At 41.3% G+C, this 15,967-nt stretch overlaps 1 protein-coding gene across 1 annotated transcript in view; it reads left to right on the plus strand.

The window, feature by feature from the left end:
• Nucleotides 1–10,081, plus strand: part of relch (RAB11 binding and LisH domain, coiled-coil and HEAT repeat containing) — a 19,303-nt gene extending 9,222 nt beyond the window's left edge. The window contains exons 13-19 of the mRNA XM_037694124.1: nt 1,067–1,149; nt 3,271–3,334; nt 3,406–3,544; nt 3,665–3,781; nt 7,197–7,285; nt 7,861–7,931; nt 9,769–10,081. Coding sequence (XP_037550052.1) covers nt 1,067–1,149; nt 3,271–3,334; nt 3,406–3,544; nt 3,665–3,781; nt 7,197–7,285; nt 7,861–7,931; nt 9,769–9,889 — 684 coding nt within the window. The 3' untranslated portion in view covers nt 9,890–10,081. The remainder of the gene's footprint in view (nt 1–1,066; nt 1,150–3,270; nt 3,335–3,405; nt 3,545–3,664; nt 3,782–7,196; nt 7,286–7,860; nt 7,932–9,768) is intronic.
• Nucleotides 10,082–15,967: the final 5,886 nt, after the last annotated feature.

Here is a 15,967-nt window from a genome sequence, read left to right on the forward strand (position 1 = left end):
TCTTGTTCAGACATGACAATTTGTGAAGTATTGCTAACGTGTAATGAATTATTTTAAAACTCAACTGCTATTTATTTTAATAAATAGCTATTTGATTAGTCATGTTTATATTAAGTCGAAGTATGTGTACTGTATCTTATTCTGTCCCGTAGTATAATAATCATGTAATATTTCATTTATTTGTTGTAAATGTGCCAGCTTTGCTTGCTTCTGCTGCTGTTGTTAAACATGCATTTTAACATGAAGCTATGAGTAAACTCTGGTTCCAGCTCTACGGCTAAACCCTCCTGAAGCCAACATCAGACCTTCAACTGTGCACCGCTCTTAGAATTCATGTCTGCCACATGTCAGAGAAAAGCTGAAGTCAGCAAGCTGAAAGAGAAAGGACCTGAAGCTCTTCATTCTAGTTGTAAAGTAGAATGTAATCGGATGTTTTTGAGGATGATGAGGCGTTGATTCACTTCTGCTATTGAAGCGGACCATCGGTACACACTGCAGGTCAGATGTTGGGAGGAGGCTTTCGGTGTAGTGGAGGAACCTGGTCCGTATTGATCTGTACCTGGGGGAAGAGGAGTGGCAGGCTGTGCTCATGTCCCTCCTGTTTTGTGAAGTGCTTTCTCAGAATGCCTCACCGTCACCATTCCATAGTGAATAACTCTCCATCATTTTGTTAAAAACTGAACCACACATTCCAGATCAAATTAGCCTGTTCACAGCTGATTTATGAGTTTAATTTGGTTAAATAATCTGATCTGGACTCTGTGGAATGAACGTGTTTTGTTGCTCACTTTACTGTAAAAGTGTGTGAGGTTAAGCTACGTTGTCGTTACCATCTGAGTGTGTATGTGTGAATTTGTACGTACACACGCTTGCCTGATGTGTGTATTGTCGTATAGTTCTTGTCATTGTATATCACTTTATTTCTATCTTTTTGTGTTTGTCTTTCTTTTCCCCCCCTTTCCTATATTTTTTTTTCTCTTTGTCCTTTGGCAATGTTGTTTTGCTCTTGTCCAAATGCCCCTCCCACCTATGTGACATCACGGCTGGCTCTGTCCAATCCGATCAGCTGCTGGTGAAGGGGGTGAATGAGACGCTGGTAGCTCAGAGAGTGGTGCCGGCTCTCATCACACTGTCCTCCGACCCTGAAATGTAAGTGGAACAACAGAAGCGGCGACCCACGCCGCGTCTCTTTCCCCCTTCTCTCTGCCGCCCGAGAGCAACCACACCAAGACTAGTCTGTACCTGAAGGAGCAAAATCAGCGCCAGTCAAATTCAGTCATTTCCAACATCAATTCTTGATTGACTGTTAAATCCATTCGGTTTAAATTTCATTAGTTTCTAACTGGCTAGTTTAGTTCGGAGTAGCTCCTGTGTGGGTTTAGGCTGTTCTGGGGTGTTTTATTATTTTATTTATTTATTTATTTCCTGCACAATCACTGTTAGCTCTAACACCGTGCATGTCTGCGCCATCGATCTGCATCACTAACTCATGTCAGCTCTCATCGCCTCATTTGTCTACAACGCCAACCAGTCCTCTCCCAGACTGGTGCATGCACATCGCCCACAACAAACAGCACCACCTCTGCATGCTCATCTGGTACCCACCTTCCCTCCTCCTCCTCTTCTTCCCCCACCCCTTCTTTTTGGAAGCGCAGCCACTTTTTCAGCTAGTGGTTGGTTATCTTTACCCCATCTCGATTTATCTTCTCTCTCCTTCTCTCTATCTGTTTTGCTCCTGTATTCTCTCAATCTTTCACTTTTCACCTCTGCCTTTCCCTCCGTCTCCCACCTTGCCCCTCCCACTCTCTCATCCTGGTGTGTGGTGGGTTTGCAGTTGGTTCTCCAAGGCATGAGTGAAGCTTTAGTAGATCGCCGGGCGGCTCCAGCCCTTATAACTCTGTGCAGTGGGCCTGAATTGTGAGTCAATCAATACAAAAACTAAAAACAAAAGGCTTTTTTAAAAAAAAAAAAAAACATGATCATTTTGTGGGCTGCATCCTTACAGCGCAGAAAACACTTTCTTCTTCTTCTGAATTTGTGTCCGCTGGTAGTAGCAGCTGTGAACTGCGTACTACGTGGTAGCGTTTGGCTGACGTGGCTTCTTTGACCTCTGGAAAGAGTTTAAAGACACAACCTCACTGTTGGGATGCAGCCCTCTACATCTCATTATTCTCTGTAAATACACATCATGATGGTTACATACGTTTTTAATGTGTTATATAAAAATTGTATAAGTTATTTTATTACTTTTATAATGCATAGGTGGCTTGTGTACATTATTGTTATCTTATTCTGGTTTTACTGATATTGGAATGATTATCTAACAATGCCCTAACTCCCTATTAACTTTGCTTTGTGCTAATCATTTTAATTTCCAATGACCCTTGATTGATTTTATAATTAATTTTATTTTTATCTAATTGCTTATAAACATTATTGTCTGAATGACTGAATTAATTAGTTGGAACTCTTTGTCTCAAGTTTTTAAACAGATTAATATCTATGTGTCTCCCACCCTGGAGAGAAAAGGGGAAATTGGACATACCTGTCGAATCTCCATGAATGTTATGCGCATGATAACTTGAAACACTGGTGTGTGTCGCTGCATCTAGGCGTAGGAAAGTTTCCAATGGATAACTGGGATCCTACGTCAAAATCCAAGATGGCCGCTTCCATAAGAATATGTGTATGAAAACTGACTATTCCTAACATATGAGGAAATTATAAGTTGTAGTTTTTATATCGCTTAAAATATAGTTTCCTCAAATTATTGGGGTGGACAAAAATTAGTCAAAGGTGGCCGAGGCCACCATTGATCACCCCCTGGCTCCGCCGTTGCACCTGGATAATGGATAAAATTGTTCCCTCTGCTCGCCAGGATCTGCCACTGCGCTTCATAAGAGGAGAATAAAAAAAACCTACCTGTTCGTATGCACAGGGTATGTCTTATCCACCTAATTATCTTGCACCAAAAACTTTAAGGCTTACTTGAATTCCCCATTCAATTTTCAATCAGAAAAACACTAATCTGGGAAACAACAAACATTCACTATTCAAGTCTTTCAGCGACGGAGGACATGGGCATTCCTCTTGTTAGCTTAACAGTTTAGTGATTAATGTTTCAAAACATTTGTGGCAACTTCTTGCAGATACATTTCTGCACAGTCATTCTGATTCTGTTTAAAGATGTAATGGATTTAAGAAGGACCTGAAAAAGTGATGTAATCGTAAAAGGTCCAAGTGTTTTATTTACTTTCCTGCTGTTTTTAGATCAGTGAGAATCTCCACCATCCCTGCCTTTGGCACCATCATGGAGACCGTCACACAGAAAGAGGTAGAGCAGCACTCATCGTCGTAATCACTGTATATGCAGATGATGCAGTTATAATTCATGTTTGTTTGTAGCTGCTAGAGCGTGTTAAAATGCAGCTGGCCTCATTCCTTGAAGACCCTCAGTACCAAGATCAGCACTCTTTGCACATGGAAATCATCAGGACGTTTGGACGGGTCGGGCCGAACGCAGAGCCGCGCTTCAGAGATGAGTGTATGTTAGACAGAAATACTTGACAGCTTCTTCAATTCTTCGCAGTGCAAATATATGTTGTTTTTAATTATTCTTCTCATGTACACTGAGTCTTTACTGTTATGTTTTATTTATTTCAAGTTGTACTCCCGCACCTCCACAAACTTGCGCTAGCTAACAACAGCCAGTCGGTGGAAAGCAAGAGGATCGACATCGCCATCCACCTGTTTGAGGCCTACAGTGCCCTGTCCTGCTGCTGTATCCTTCTTTACGTCTTATTTAATGGTGTTTAGGCATTTACAGCTTTCTATTCTTTCTGCAAACTTTCAGTAAACTTGTACACATTTCACATTAGATTTATTTCTACAATTCTATAAGTAGGCCTGTCACAGTAACAAATTTTGCTGGGCAATTAATGGTCTCAAATTATTGCGATAAACGATAATGTTTGAAATTTGACAATAATTAGTAATTATTGTCAAATTTAAGAAGAAATGTTGGTTAATTTTTGTGTAGTATCTTTTTCAACCACCTTAAGGCAGTATAAGTCTGTTTGAACTGAAGGATGGATAGTGAGGGAGCGAACAGCGTGTCTTTTTTAAAGAAAAATGGGAGGGTGGCACCTTGACGTGACATGGGCTATCTCTCGTCCCTTTTTTTTGGTTCACAAAATGGCGGACGCTCAGTGTGGTTTGAGCTCTTTAGCATTTTTCACACAAAGCTTTTAATAAAAAAATCAGTAAAGTTCTCAGCTTCTTTTTTCAGAGAAAACAAATTTTTACACGAAGACACGGGTTTCTACCGTGAATTTTGGAGCTTCGACAAGACGGAGGTTTTTTCCCCGAGGTCGGCCTGTTAGCTTAGCTCGTAGCTTAGCTGCTTTTAACGATCCAAAAACATGATTTTGGATGTTAAATTGGATTTTAAAGAGACATGGAGGGGTCAGTGAAGAGCTCCGGCGAGAGCCTTTTGTCATCCAGTGTCTTCAGTAGAAAGAGAGAGACACGAAGAAACAATAAAGTTGATGAATGAAAATGAGGTTGATCATTTTCATTCTCATGTGATTAATTGATTTATTGTTTATTACAACAGGCCTATCTATAAGTACTGTATTTGTCCTGTTTGGCTTGAAGTCGGTGTCAGACTGTCTGAAATACTCGTCCAGCACTCTTTATGCTGCTCACATTGAGTTTTGAACCGTTCGCCGGTTCATTGTGGCTGTGGTGCCTCAGAGTTTGCTTCACTTTTTGCGTTGGCGGAGTTTGCCTGTCATTTGAAAGCAAGAAAAAGGGGAAAATTGAGCCGCCTCCATTTTGGGGCAACATGTAATTACAGGGATGGATAAGCAAAGGAAAGGATGAGAGCAGGAGAAAGTGTGTGAAAGGAGGAACGGACCGAACACCAACTCTAATCTTCAGGAACGGTTCTCAGGATTGGATTTGCACTAATGTCACATCTGTTTTATCTCTTTCATCTGGCTCTTGTGTGATTCTCTCTCTATTTGCTTTATCTTTCTCCGTCTGCTGTGCCCCACCCAGTTCCAACACACACTGAGGACAGCTGCTCTGAGGTTCATTCCTGTGGATTTTTGGTAGGCTGTCATTTCAGTGCAGTTGTGTCCAGGAGTTGTAGCCCTAACCGCTGAGGGCATACCTCCCACTGCTATTTTTTATTTGTAATCAGTGTGACAAGCTCTGAAACTGTACATTCCCGTCTCTAAAAATACAGATTTCTTCACCGCTCATCCCACATAGCCCCGCTGATTTTGACATGTGGCAGAACACACGCAGCCGTGGACAAAGTAACGGTGTGTTCAGATTTCCAGAGGAAAAAAAATCTAATTTTGTATCTGTTTAGGTTTCTCTAATGATCCTATATTCTTAACCTAAAATGCAATGCGGTGAGGAAAGGTCAATAAATAAAGACTTTTTTTGACATCGTCTTTTGAGAATAAACAGGTAGGGCAGTAGTTGTCAGCTAGAACAAAAACAAGTACATCTATGTTTAAAATGGCAGCACTTGCCCTCAAAAAGGTAGATGATCATATGACAAAACGCGAAACTGCAGGACTTGTGTCTAAGTGTCTAATTTACCAATTTATGCATGCATTTATACAGTGCTTTTGCACAATATACAACATTTTTTTATATTCTTGCTCCTAAACCAACAAGCGTATTGAGCAGTGGAGGTACAGTGTCTTGCCCAAGGGCACTTTGGCTTGCTGCGGGGCTGGGGATGTAACGCATTTTATTGAATAGCTCTTGTTTAGGGTCTTTAATGTCTGCTTTAAATAAATCACATACCAAAATTTGATGGATTGGGGCCTCATTCACAATAATGGAAGGTGTTGCTCCAGTTTGTTGAGTAAAGAAAGAGCTGAGCCAAAAAACAAAACTTTCAATTTACTGGTCTGTCTTTGTTACAATCCTCACCTGTGAGGTATATACGACCAAAAGAATGAGGTCCTGGATTCAAGCAGGGTGGCTGGGCAAAAGAAATGTCGGGGTTTCCCCCTAAACCTGTTGTCTCCAAGATCCTACCACAGATGAGCATCGAAGGATGAATGGACTGATTGATCTTCCTTCCTTCATTCGTTCTTTCATTCGCTGGTTGGTTAGTTCCTTCGTTGGTTCCTTCCTTTGTTCGTTGGTTCCTTGGTTCCTTCTTTCATTCATTGGCTCGTTTGTTGGTTCGTTCTTTCGTTGGTTCCTTCCTTCATTCGTTTGTTGGTTCCTTCTTTCATTCGTTGGTTGGTTGATTGGTTCCTTCCTCCGTTCATTGGTTCGTTGGTTCCTTCATTCCTTCATTGGTTCTTTCCTTTATTCGTTGATTCCTTCATTCATTTGTTCCTTCATTGGTTCCTTCCATTGTTCATTTGTTCGTCAGTTCCTTCTTTCATTCGTTGGTTGGATCGTTCAATCCTTAGTTGGTTCCTTCCTTCATTCAGTCATTCACTGGTCCCTTCCTTCCTTTGTTGGTTAATTGGTTCGTTGGTTGGTTCCTTCCTTCACTGGTTCCTTCCTTGACTGGTTCCTTCATTCCTTTGTCACATTTGGGTCATTGTCTATGACTGTAAGTTGATGGTGTTATCTGATAAGTTGTGCCTGGTTTCCTCACTAAGAGTTGTTTCAAATTGCAACTAAAGAGTTCAGCCTTTATGGAGTCAAGTTCAAGATGTTTTTTCTCTCATTACATACCGGGTAATAGTTTTTTTTTTGTTTTTTTTATGTGTCTTCTTGTGAGTTTTCTCAGTCTGGGAGCTCCTCCTTAATCGTGTGATTAGTTGAACACTGCAGTGGTGGTTGTAGGTCTGAAAGGGCCTCCCACGCTTACAAAGGAGCTCTGCATCTTATAACAACAACTGGTTTCTTAGTTTTTCTCCTTTATCAAAGATTTTAATCCTCTGTGATACAGATGGAGGTGAACATTCACCAATGAGCTTAAAATCACCTCAGAGTGCTTTTAGATGTAGATTGCATCATATCTTGGTTGTCTAGGAAATCTGAATGAACTTAATATCCCGACAAGTTTTTGTCGTCGTGCAGCTTTGTATGTAATTAAATCCATATTGAGAAGACTTTGAAGTATCGTATAAAGTGGAAGCCTTTAATGGGTCAAAGCAGTTTCTTTATATACACCCGTGTGAAATTCAGATCCTTAACGTTCTGTGCAGTCATTTCTGAGGAGGTGATGGTCAACTATTTCCTGCCCGGCCTCAGGTGTTTGCACGCCGACATGGAGCAGCTCTCTCCGGAGCACGAGGTCAGCAGATGCAACACGCACATATGTTCAGGGGGATTCCTTGTGCTATTCACATTCCCAACCGTCCACATGCGCACATGCAAAATACGGCATCACATCTGCATTCTCATGCTCCAGACTGTCTCCCTTATTCTATTCTTTACTCCCGTAGTGTCACGCAAAATCAAAGCAGACAGTCTGACTTCTTTCACACACACGGACACACACCTAAAGTATTTATTTGCGTCTCGGAGTCGCATGCTATCCATTTCATGTGAGCATTTTCCCAACGTGACTAATAATCAGCTGATTTTTAAAAATTTATTTTATTTTCATCCTTTCTTGTCTGGGATCTCCTCAAAGCAGCTTCTGTTTTATTAATATTTTATATAATACACTGCACAAACATAAGCCAAGTTTTTATTTTGCCATGTAGGTACAGAAGTAGACCCACGCTACCTGTTCTCCTTCTGTTTAGAGCATCCTGGTGTATAGATGGCATAAACATCTTTGTGGAAATCATGCTTTTATCATTGTAGAAGGACATATTTGTAAAATTCAAGCTTAATTGTTTTTGTTTTTTTTGTTTTCCTCAGGTAATTCTCAGTTCTATGATTAAAGAGTGTGAGATAAAGGTGGAAAACAGAGGAATGTCTGACACACAAGGGTGAGTCGATCAGTCCCGCCCTCATCACTTCCAAAGAAACACTTAAAGCGGGGAAGCCATGCACTTCTCACAAATAATAGTCACGTAACATTTTGAATTAATCTGAACGTCGTGAGAGCATTTGTTGCATTTGCTTCTATTTATTTAAATGAAAACCGTTTTATAAAATCATAATTTCTATCATTTAGTAAAGATGACTAAATAACTTGAGTTCATGCCGATTTATCACTCGTTACCAAAGGCAAGGAGTTTGTCTTTGTGTGTGATTTGTCTGTGCTGTTAGCAAAATATATCAGTCCCAGTCGGTTTGAATGTTTTACAGATACTGAGCTAACATTTGGTGTGGTAGTAGCTGAGACAGATCCACAACGCAGACTCTGAGCACGGCACATTTGACGTCGTTCTTTAAAATCTTGACATGAATTGTTAGCAAAATATCTCACGAACCAATGGATGGATTTTAGGATTGATATGTTTTTAATTTTCAGGAAGAAAATATGTTTTTGGTAACGAAAGCTGTATGTTCTTTACATCTTTTTGTTCGGGGAACTTTAAAAAGAATCGTTTATTGTGGGGATGTAACTGGGGAATGGTGGCGCAGAGATTAGAGAAGGTGCGCCTGTGATCGGAAGGTCACTAGTTCAACTCCCCGACCAACAACATCAAAATGTGGGTGGAAAAGGTGAAACGGGCACACCTGCCTCCACCCTCATCTACCCCACTCTGGGCCCCTAAGCAACGTCCTTAACCCCCACCATCTGCTCCCAAACAGGTCTCTCTTGAAAATGAGTCCTCGTGACTCAGTGAGACTAAAAATATATAAACGTGTTAGAAGTGTGCGTGTGCTTTCTCTTAAACCTAAAAGTGAGACTCTGAGCTGACGTCTAAATGTATTGGTTGTAGTTAAGTGTTGCTGTTACCACCATGTCTGTCCTTCTGTTGAGCAGTACAGCAGCTTAACTTCTCCATCAGAACCCTAAGTAACTCAAAAGAGGAACTTGAGGAGCCGTTGGACTGTAAAAACTCTAGAGGGGTTGTATTGTCAAACGGCATTTCCTCTGTAAAAATATAAAGGGTGTGAAGGGTGGAGTGTGCTTTAAGATCATTTAGTAAGTATTAGCTTTTACTTTGTATCTTATACAATTCAATTCAAAAATACTTTATTAATCCCAAAGGGAAATAAATGTTGTTGTAACTCATTATCCTCGTTTCATTAAGAGATGTTCTAGATTCTGATGGCTGTAGGCAGGAAGGATCTCTTGTAAAGGTCAGTCCCACAGCGGATTGGAAGAAACTGGCCGCAGATGCCGTTCAATTCGTCCACCCAGACTCGGCTGGCCTCTCGGTTGCCTCGGGCTGCAGGACTCCCCGAATGCAGGCAGAACTCCTCCCAGAATGATGGCCACTCCTCCCAGCAGCCCGCCAAGCTCCTCGTTTCCTGCCAGTTCTAGGATCTCCTTAGGAGATCTTGGGATCTCAGTGGTCAGGCAATCGAGCACAGCCAGCAGGTAGACGGGAAAGCATCCACGGACCCTCCTTTTCAACTCATTTGAGATTTGGCACTGTAGCGGAGATGTTATTTGAGCTTTTGAGATGTTAATCAGCTGCTCCCGGTTGTCAACAAAACACCTTGTTGTCATGGTTACGCATCATAACAAATGTTTAAAAAAAAAAAAAGTTTCAGTAAAAATCTTTCCAGCTGCACAGCATCTGATACCAGAAGAAACGACCTGGCCCCCCCCCCCCCCCCCCCGAAAAAAAAAAAATATATATATATAAGATGTTCTGTTTCAAAATCAGTGTTTTTAATTTGATTCCTTCTTGTGTTTTTTATTAGATCTATATCCATTGCATCCAGTTTGGTGGGTGAGGACGCCAAGAACAAGTTCCTAAGCAAAATGGGTCAGCTGACCACCTCTGGAGCCATGCTGGCCAATGTCTTCCAGAGAAAGAAGTAACTGACTGACTGAGCCTCCGTTACGAACTGACGAGCCCCCGCTGTCTTCAGGAGGATTTCATTTTTTTACTGGAGGAAACGCAGATTCTGCTGGAAATAGAAGAAAATCAAGTGTTGTTTAATCAGATGAACCGTAAAACATTAACGGCGGGGCTACCTGCAATGAGAACAGACGTGTTTTTGTTTTTTTAAAGCAAAAGCCTCTCAAGTTTTTGTTTGCTTGTTTTTATCTTTTTTTTTTTTTAAGTCTTCGTCACGACAAACGCGACGTCGGGATCGGTGGATTTGCTTTTAAGAGTCAGCGTTGCCGCTTTCATTTCAGAACGGGAGCCGACGACGAGGGGAAGAAGCAAAACACTAAAAACATCCACCCGAACTGATTTTATTGCTTGGACATTTCTGGACTTGAAAGGTTGAATTTTCTGCACAGAACCAGGAATGAGGCTCTGGTCTTGGCCTGCTGGGATTGAATGGGCACATTTACGAAACCAGTCGAATAAACTTGAGCGAAATCAGAGCAACGGCCTCTGATTGGTTTAGATCGACGTGTACGGTGTGTCTACGACTTAAAAACTTGAAACTAAAACAACTGTCTTGCCTTTATCTCTTTTTGTTGCTGTTATAGCTTCTATTTTATTATTTATGTCTTAATGAAGGAGATAAAAATACACTTTATACTTCCAAAGATATTTGCACTTCACTTTACTGTTTTGTGTTTTATTTAGTATTTTTTTATTTTAATTGAGTCTTACACATGATAATTATCACTACTTTTCTTAGACATTTTGGCAAGTTGACAAGAACACTGGTCTTAATTATATCTTCTGTCCGTCGCATCTTGTTCGTGCTGCAGTGTCTCCTCTTGTAATGTTTTGGGGGGAGTTAAGTAATTTTTTTTAGTTCTGTTATTTTTGGATTTGCTCCAAGAGAAACGGTAAATATCTGTATCACACTGAAGTGAGGAGGGTTCTCGTTATGTATATTTGAAATGTGTGTCATGATGTAATAAAGGATGGAAATCAGTTGTGTGCGTTAATGAGATGTTTTCATTGTGACGGTGGACGAGCAGTCCAGGGTCTCGCTGTGGCTCGGAGGTGTTGACAGCCGTAAAATGAAGTCATTTCACAGAAAAACACTCCTACTACTGTCTCCCAAATCTAAACCTTTGATGTGGTCCATTGTTGCCTTAGCACGACAAACCAAAGTCCATTTTGTGGGGCATTCCCAATAAGTCACCTAACATACCTTAAAAAAGAAAAATCACAATTCTTTGTGTAAAAATGAAGTCTTCAGTTTATTATTCTAACTGGCTTTTAACCCTCTTGACCAGTCTAGTAAATCTGTTTGTTTTAGGATTTTAAAAACACTGGTCTTGTTTGTCTAGTGGTTGACCAACACGAGTCGGCTATCTATCGTAATAAAGAGCAAGATTTGCATATTCAAGCTAAACTTCAACCACCGTCGCTGATAACTGGCCAGGTGGGCAAACACTCCGTCCACACGGCTTGTGTAGGCGTGTGTGTAGATATGTATCTGTGCGGAGCAGATGTCTGGTATGTGATATTTGCATTTAGAGAAAATGGTTTGCTTCTTTTTACTATGTTTGCAGAAGACATTGTGATCTGTGGTTGGAACAGGTGGAAGAGAACTTGGAGAGGTGGAGGTATGCACTTGAAAGAAGAGGGATGAAAGTCAGTCGTAGTAACAAGAGTCCGTGTGTGTGAATGAGAGGGAGGAGGTGGAGCAGTGAGGCTACAAGGAGCAGAGGTCACAAAGGTGCAGGACTTCAAGGACTTGGGGTCCAGGAAAATGGGGATTGTGGTAAAGAGGTGAAGAAGAGAGTCCAGGTAGGATGCAGAAAAGTGTCAGGAGTGATTTGTGACAAAAGGGTGTCAGCAAAGGTCAAAGGAAAAGTTTACAAGACAGTGGTGAGACCAGCTGTGTTGTATGGTCTGGAGACAGAGACATGGACAAAAAGACAGGAGACAGAACTGGAAGTGTCAGAAATGAAGATGTTGAGGTTCTCCTTAGGAGAGACAAGGATGGAGAAGATTAGAGTGAGATCATCAGAGGTAGAGAGGACACACTGAGATGGTTTGGACATGTCCAGAGGAAGGACTGTGGTTTGGACATGTCTAGAGGAGGGACAGTGGTTTGGACGTGTCCAGAGGAGGGACAGTGGGTATATCGGTAGAAGGATGTTAGAAATGCAGCTGCAGGAAAAAGAGGAGATATCTGGATGCAGTTAAAGAGGACGAATGCCAGATGGTTTCTTTCTTTTCATTTATTTATTTTAAAAAAAAATGTATCCTTTTTTTTTTATTTTACAGCTCCTGTGCTCCATGGAGGCTGCACAGCTGCAGAAAGAAAAACTTTGCAGAGAGTGGTGAAGGCTGCACAGAAGATGTTGGAGTCAGTCTCCCCATCATCACAGACATCTACACCTCCAGATGCAGGAAGAGGGCCACCTGCATCATGAAGGACCTCACTCACCCAGCACACACACTTTTTGCCCCACTCCCCTCAGGAAGGAGGTTAAGGAGCATTAAGTGTAGAACCACTAGACTGAGGAACAGCTTCTACCCTGAGGCTTTTAGACTCATGAATCTCTAACCAGAATAATCACTGTGAAAAACCATATCATGTTGCTGCTGATCTGTTTCATGTTGCTGCTGATCTGTTTCATGTTGCTGCTGATCTGTTTCATGTTGATGTGTTCATGCGTGCTCATCTGCTCACACAGACTCATGCTCATGTTCGTGCTGCTGTTTGACGTAATGTTTTTGTGCTATTAGTGCTTGGTGTATTTTTAGTTGATGTTTTTCTTAGTTCAGAGGTTATAACTGTTTTTCTTATACATTTATTGTTGGATGTAACTGGGACACCGTGAACATAATTTCGTTCCACCACATGTACCACATGAGGTGCAAATGACAATAAAGAATCTCTGACTCCTGTAAAATGATGTCATGACAGAAAATGAGTTCACCCTTCTGTGGTTTTGCGTAGCAGGACTTTAGCATCTGGTTATTAAAAATGTCACAACACGCTGTATATTATCAAAACCAAGCCAAAATGATGAAACTTTTATTTCAGCTGTGCTTTAGCTGTTAGACTGGTGGTCATCTTTACCTGCTTGTTCATGCAGGACGCTGGTGGCGATATTAAGCGGTCATGGCACACCCCGAACAAGGAGACGCGTCCAGGCCCACTGATGATCATGAAGCATGTAATATAATGTGTCCAGGCCAGGCCCGCATTATTACACCACCTCCCCTGTGCTCAACAATTAGCAACAAGCCTTTTGTGTTGCTGTGTTCGGCTAAATGCAGCATTTATGACTAAATGTGTCCACTTTGGGGTCATCTGCTCAAAGAACGTTGCTTCAGAAGTCGTGTGATATTTGTTTTGTATGAAACTTTGCAAACCTAAATCACGCAAAGTTAATTTTAGAGAAGAGTTTTTATGCAACTGGGCCAGTCACAGACTTGTCAGAGTTTGGATTTCATTGCATTTAACCTGAGGAAGTGCAGTCGAAGGTGACACTCTGCCGTTTCTTTGAGAGTTTCTTTAGAAAGTTTGCTGCGATGGCATCTCTTAGGAACATTAGCAACCGTCTTGTAAATGATAAATGAATTGTTTTTATCAAGATGCTCAAAGCTCTTTACAACAGTCTGTGCCTCGTTTACCCATTCATACAGCTCTCCATCTCTACAAAGAATCAGTGCATTCATACACCGATCAACACACATCAGAGGCAATGAGGGGTTCAGTGTCTTGCTCAGGGACACGTCAGCATGTGACTGCTGGTGGAATCAAACTCCCAACTCTTGCATTGGAGGACGACTGCTCTAACCACTCAACCATAGCCGCCTCTAAACTGTGTAGCTTTCACTGCAGTGATGGTGAAACAAGGTATTACGTTCATCAGAGACCCTTTCAAATGTGTTAAAACCTGTTTTAAACATCTTGAGTGCTAATCAAACTTAACATTTTGTGTTTCTGTAGAAATGGTTCAACTAACGAGTTCTTGCTAACTTCAGCGATGACTCACGGCCCATCTGTCTCCAAAGCAAAGAAGCCAGTCCTAAAACCACTGAAACGAAGTGCCTGTGACTGAACGTCATTATTTCACTCTGCTTCGTGTCTTTGTCCGGGTTCATGTGCGAGTTTGTGTTTTGTTTTTTTTGTCCTCACTGTTGTTGGGAAATCAAACCAAATCCTTGAATCCTCTTCTAAAAGTTGTGCACCAAAACAGGCTGTGGCTCCTTTGTTCTGTGAAGCGAGTCTGTTTTAAATGAATAGCCTTCAGCGGTTTTTACCGATTTGGGACAAAATCGCGTTGTCTCCTACTTTGTGAACTTTGACTTTTGATACTAAGCAACACGCTCCTCATACTTGTGGTTCTGAAGTTCAGGTCTTTAAGAGTTTAATGCCTCAAGACGGTGGTGGAGATTTATTTTTGTCTGCATCTAATGAAGTTAAAGCACCTGAAAGTGTTTAAAGTGAGCCGGACTTGTCATCTGCCAACAATTTAATTTTACAGTCAATGGGTGATCTGGTGGTGCGTTCAGAGTCAAGCTGAGGTTTTTGATTGCCAAGAGTTAAATCTTAATTGCTGCTGTGGACGCTGCAGAGCCCCCACCACAAAACGGCTTCCGTCAGCATGTTTTTCTTGAAAAAGCAGTTAACCAGTTAGACTTCACCTCACACTCCCAGTTAAATCCCGTAAACTCAAACTTTATTTTTAAGATGAATTATGAGTAGTTCATGTGAAAACATTGCTACATTTACACGACTATAACATAACCTGATGTCTTTATCTTTTTTCCTGTTTCACTGAACAAAGATTTAGTAATTTCTTATCCCCCCCCCCCTCTCTTGAGGTAACCAAATTGCCCTTGGACGTACAGTTCGATCTAAAATTTGCATAACTGTCAACTTGAAGAGAACATGTTTTGCACTTTCTCTAACCTTCTTTCTTCACTTGCCAAAGCAGGCCGGGCTATGCAAATCCAGAGGGGAACACAAGCAGTGCTGTTTGTGCTGGGAACAGGGAACAGTTGTAGTTCCTGGAGGCAATCGCTAAACGATTACAAAACACACTGTTGTGCACCGTGGAGATGATGGTGGCTGTTATCTGGACCCAGATTCCAAGAAGTCCCAAACCCTCATCCTACTCAACTTCCATGATGATTGATTGATTGTAGGAGGAGAAACCTTTACAAAGTGACCGCATGCTCTGGTTCCAGTGGACGATGTGACGATGATGTGAGGTCATCACTTGACTTGTATGATGTAAGAAGTGCCACGTGGCAAACCCCAGCAGCAAATGTGTGCATTTAAATTGTATTAATTCTAGTTTGCAACCAGAAATACCGTATTTTTCGGCATATCAGTTGCTTTGAAGCATAAGTCGCTTCAGTCAAAAACAGCATCATGAAGAGGAAAAACCATATATAAGTCGCTTCCGCGTACAAGTCGCATTTATTATGTGTCACTGCTGAACTGTCGCGTTTATTTAATGGTCAAAACGTTCGTTTGGCCTCGGCGGCGGAACCCTCCATTCATTGCAACCGGAGCCGCTAGCTCTCCAGCGAGTGAAGCGAGCGCGCACGGGAGGATTCGCTGTTGCATTTCTTAGAAATTTAAAGCATCAGTCAAAAATTGTGTTATGAATATGGAAAAAAAAAGTATATAAGTCGCTTCGGCGTATAAATCACAGGTCTGACAAATCTATGCACAACACTGCAACTTATGCACTGGAAAATATGGTAATAGTTCATATACAAATAAAGGACGTCCACATTTTCAAAAGGCTGTACTCAGAACTGTTTGGATTTTATTTTTTGTTGTTTTATATGTTTTTTTTTTGGGGGGGGGGCTTTTTAAAAGACAATGTGGCAAAAGCAACAAGAATCTTTGAAAATGATACTGACCAACCTCCTCCATTCATCACTCCAATCATCTCTAAATGTTCAATAGCAAGAAGTGGCATTATGAAGCAAAAACAAGGTGATAATTCAAAGAACTGATCCAAAAAAAAAAAAAAAAAACCAGAAACATCAGAATCAGGTCA

This window comes from Nematolebias whitei, chromosome 20 (genome assembly GCF_014905685.2).
Source record: "Nematolebias whitei isolate Nwh7 chromosome 20, NemWhi1, whole genome shotgun sequence".
In the NCBI taxonomy this organism is placed as follows: Eukaryota; Metazoa; Chordata; class Actinopteri; order Cyprinodontiformes; family Rivulidae; genus Nematolebias; species Nematolebias whitei.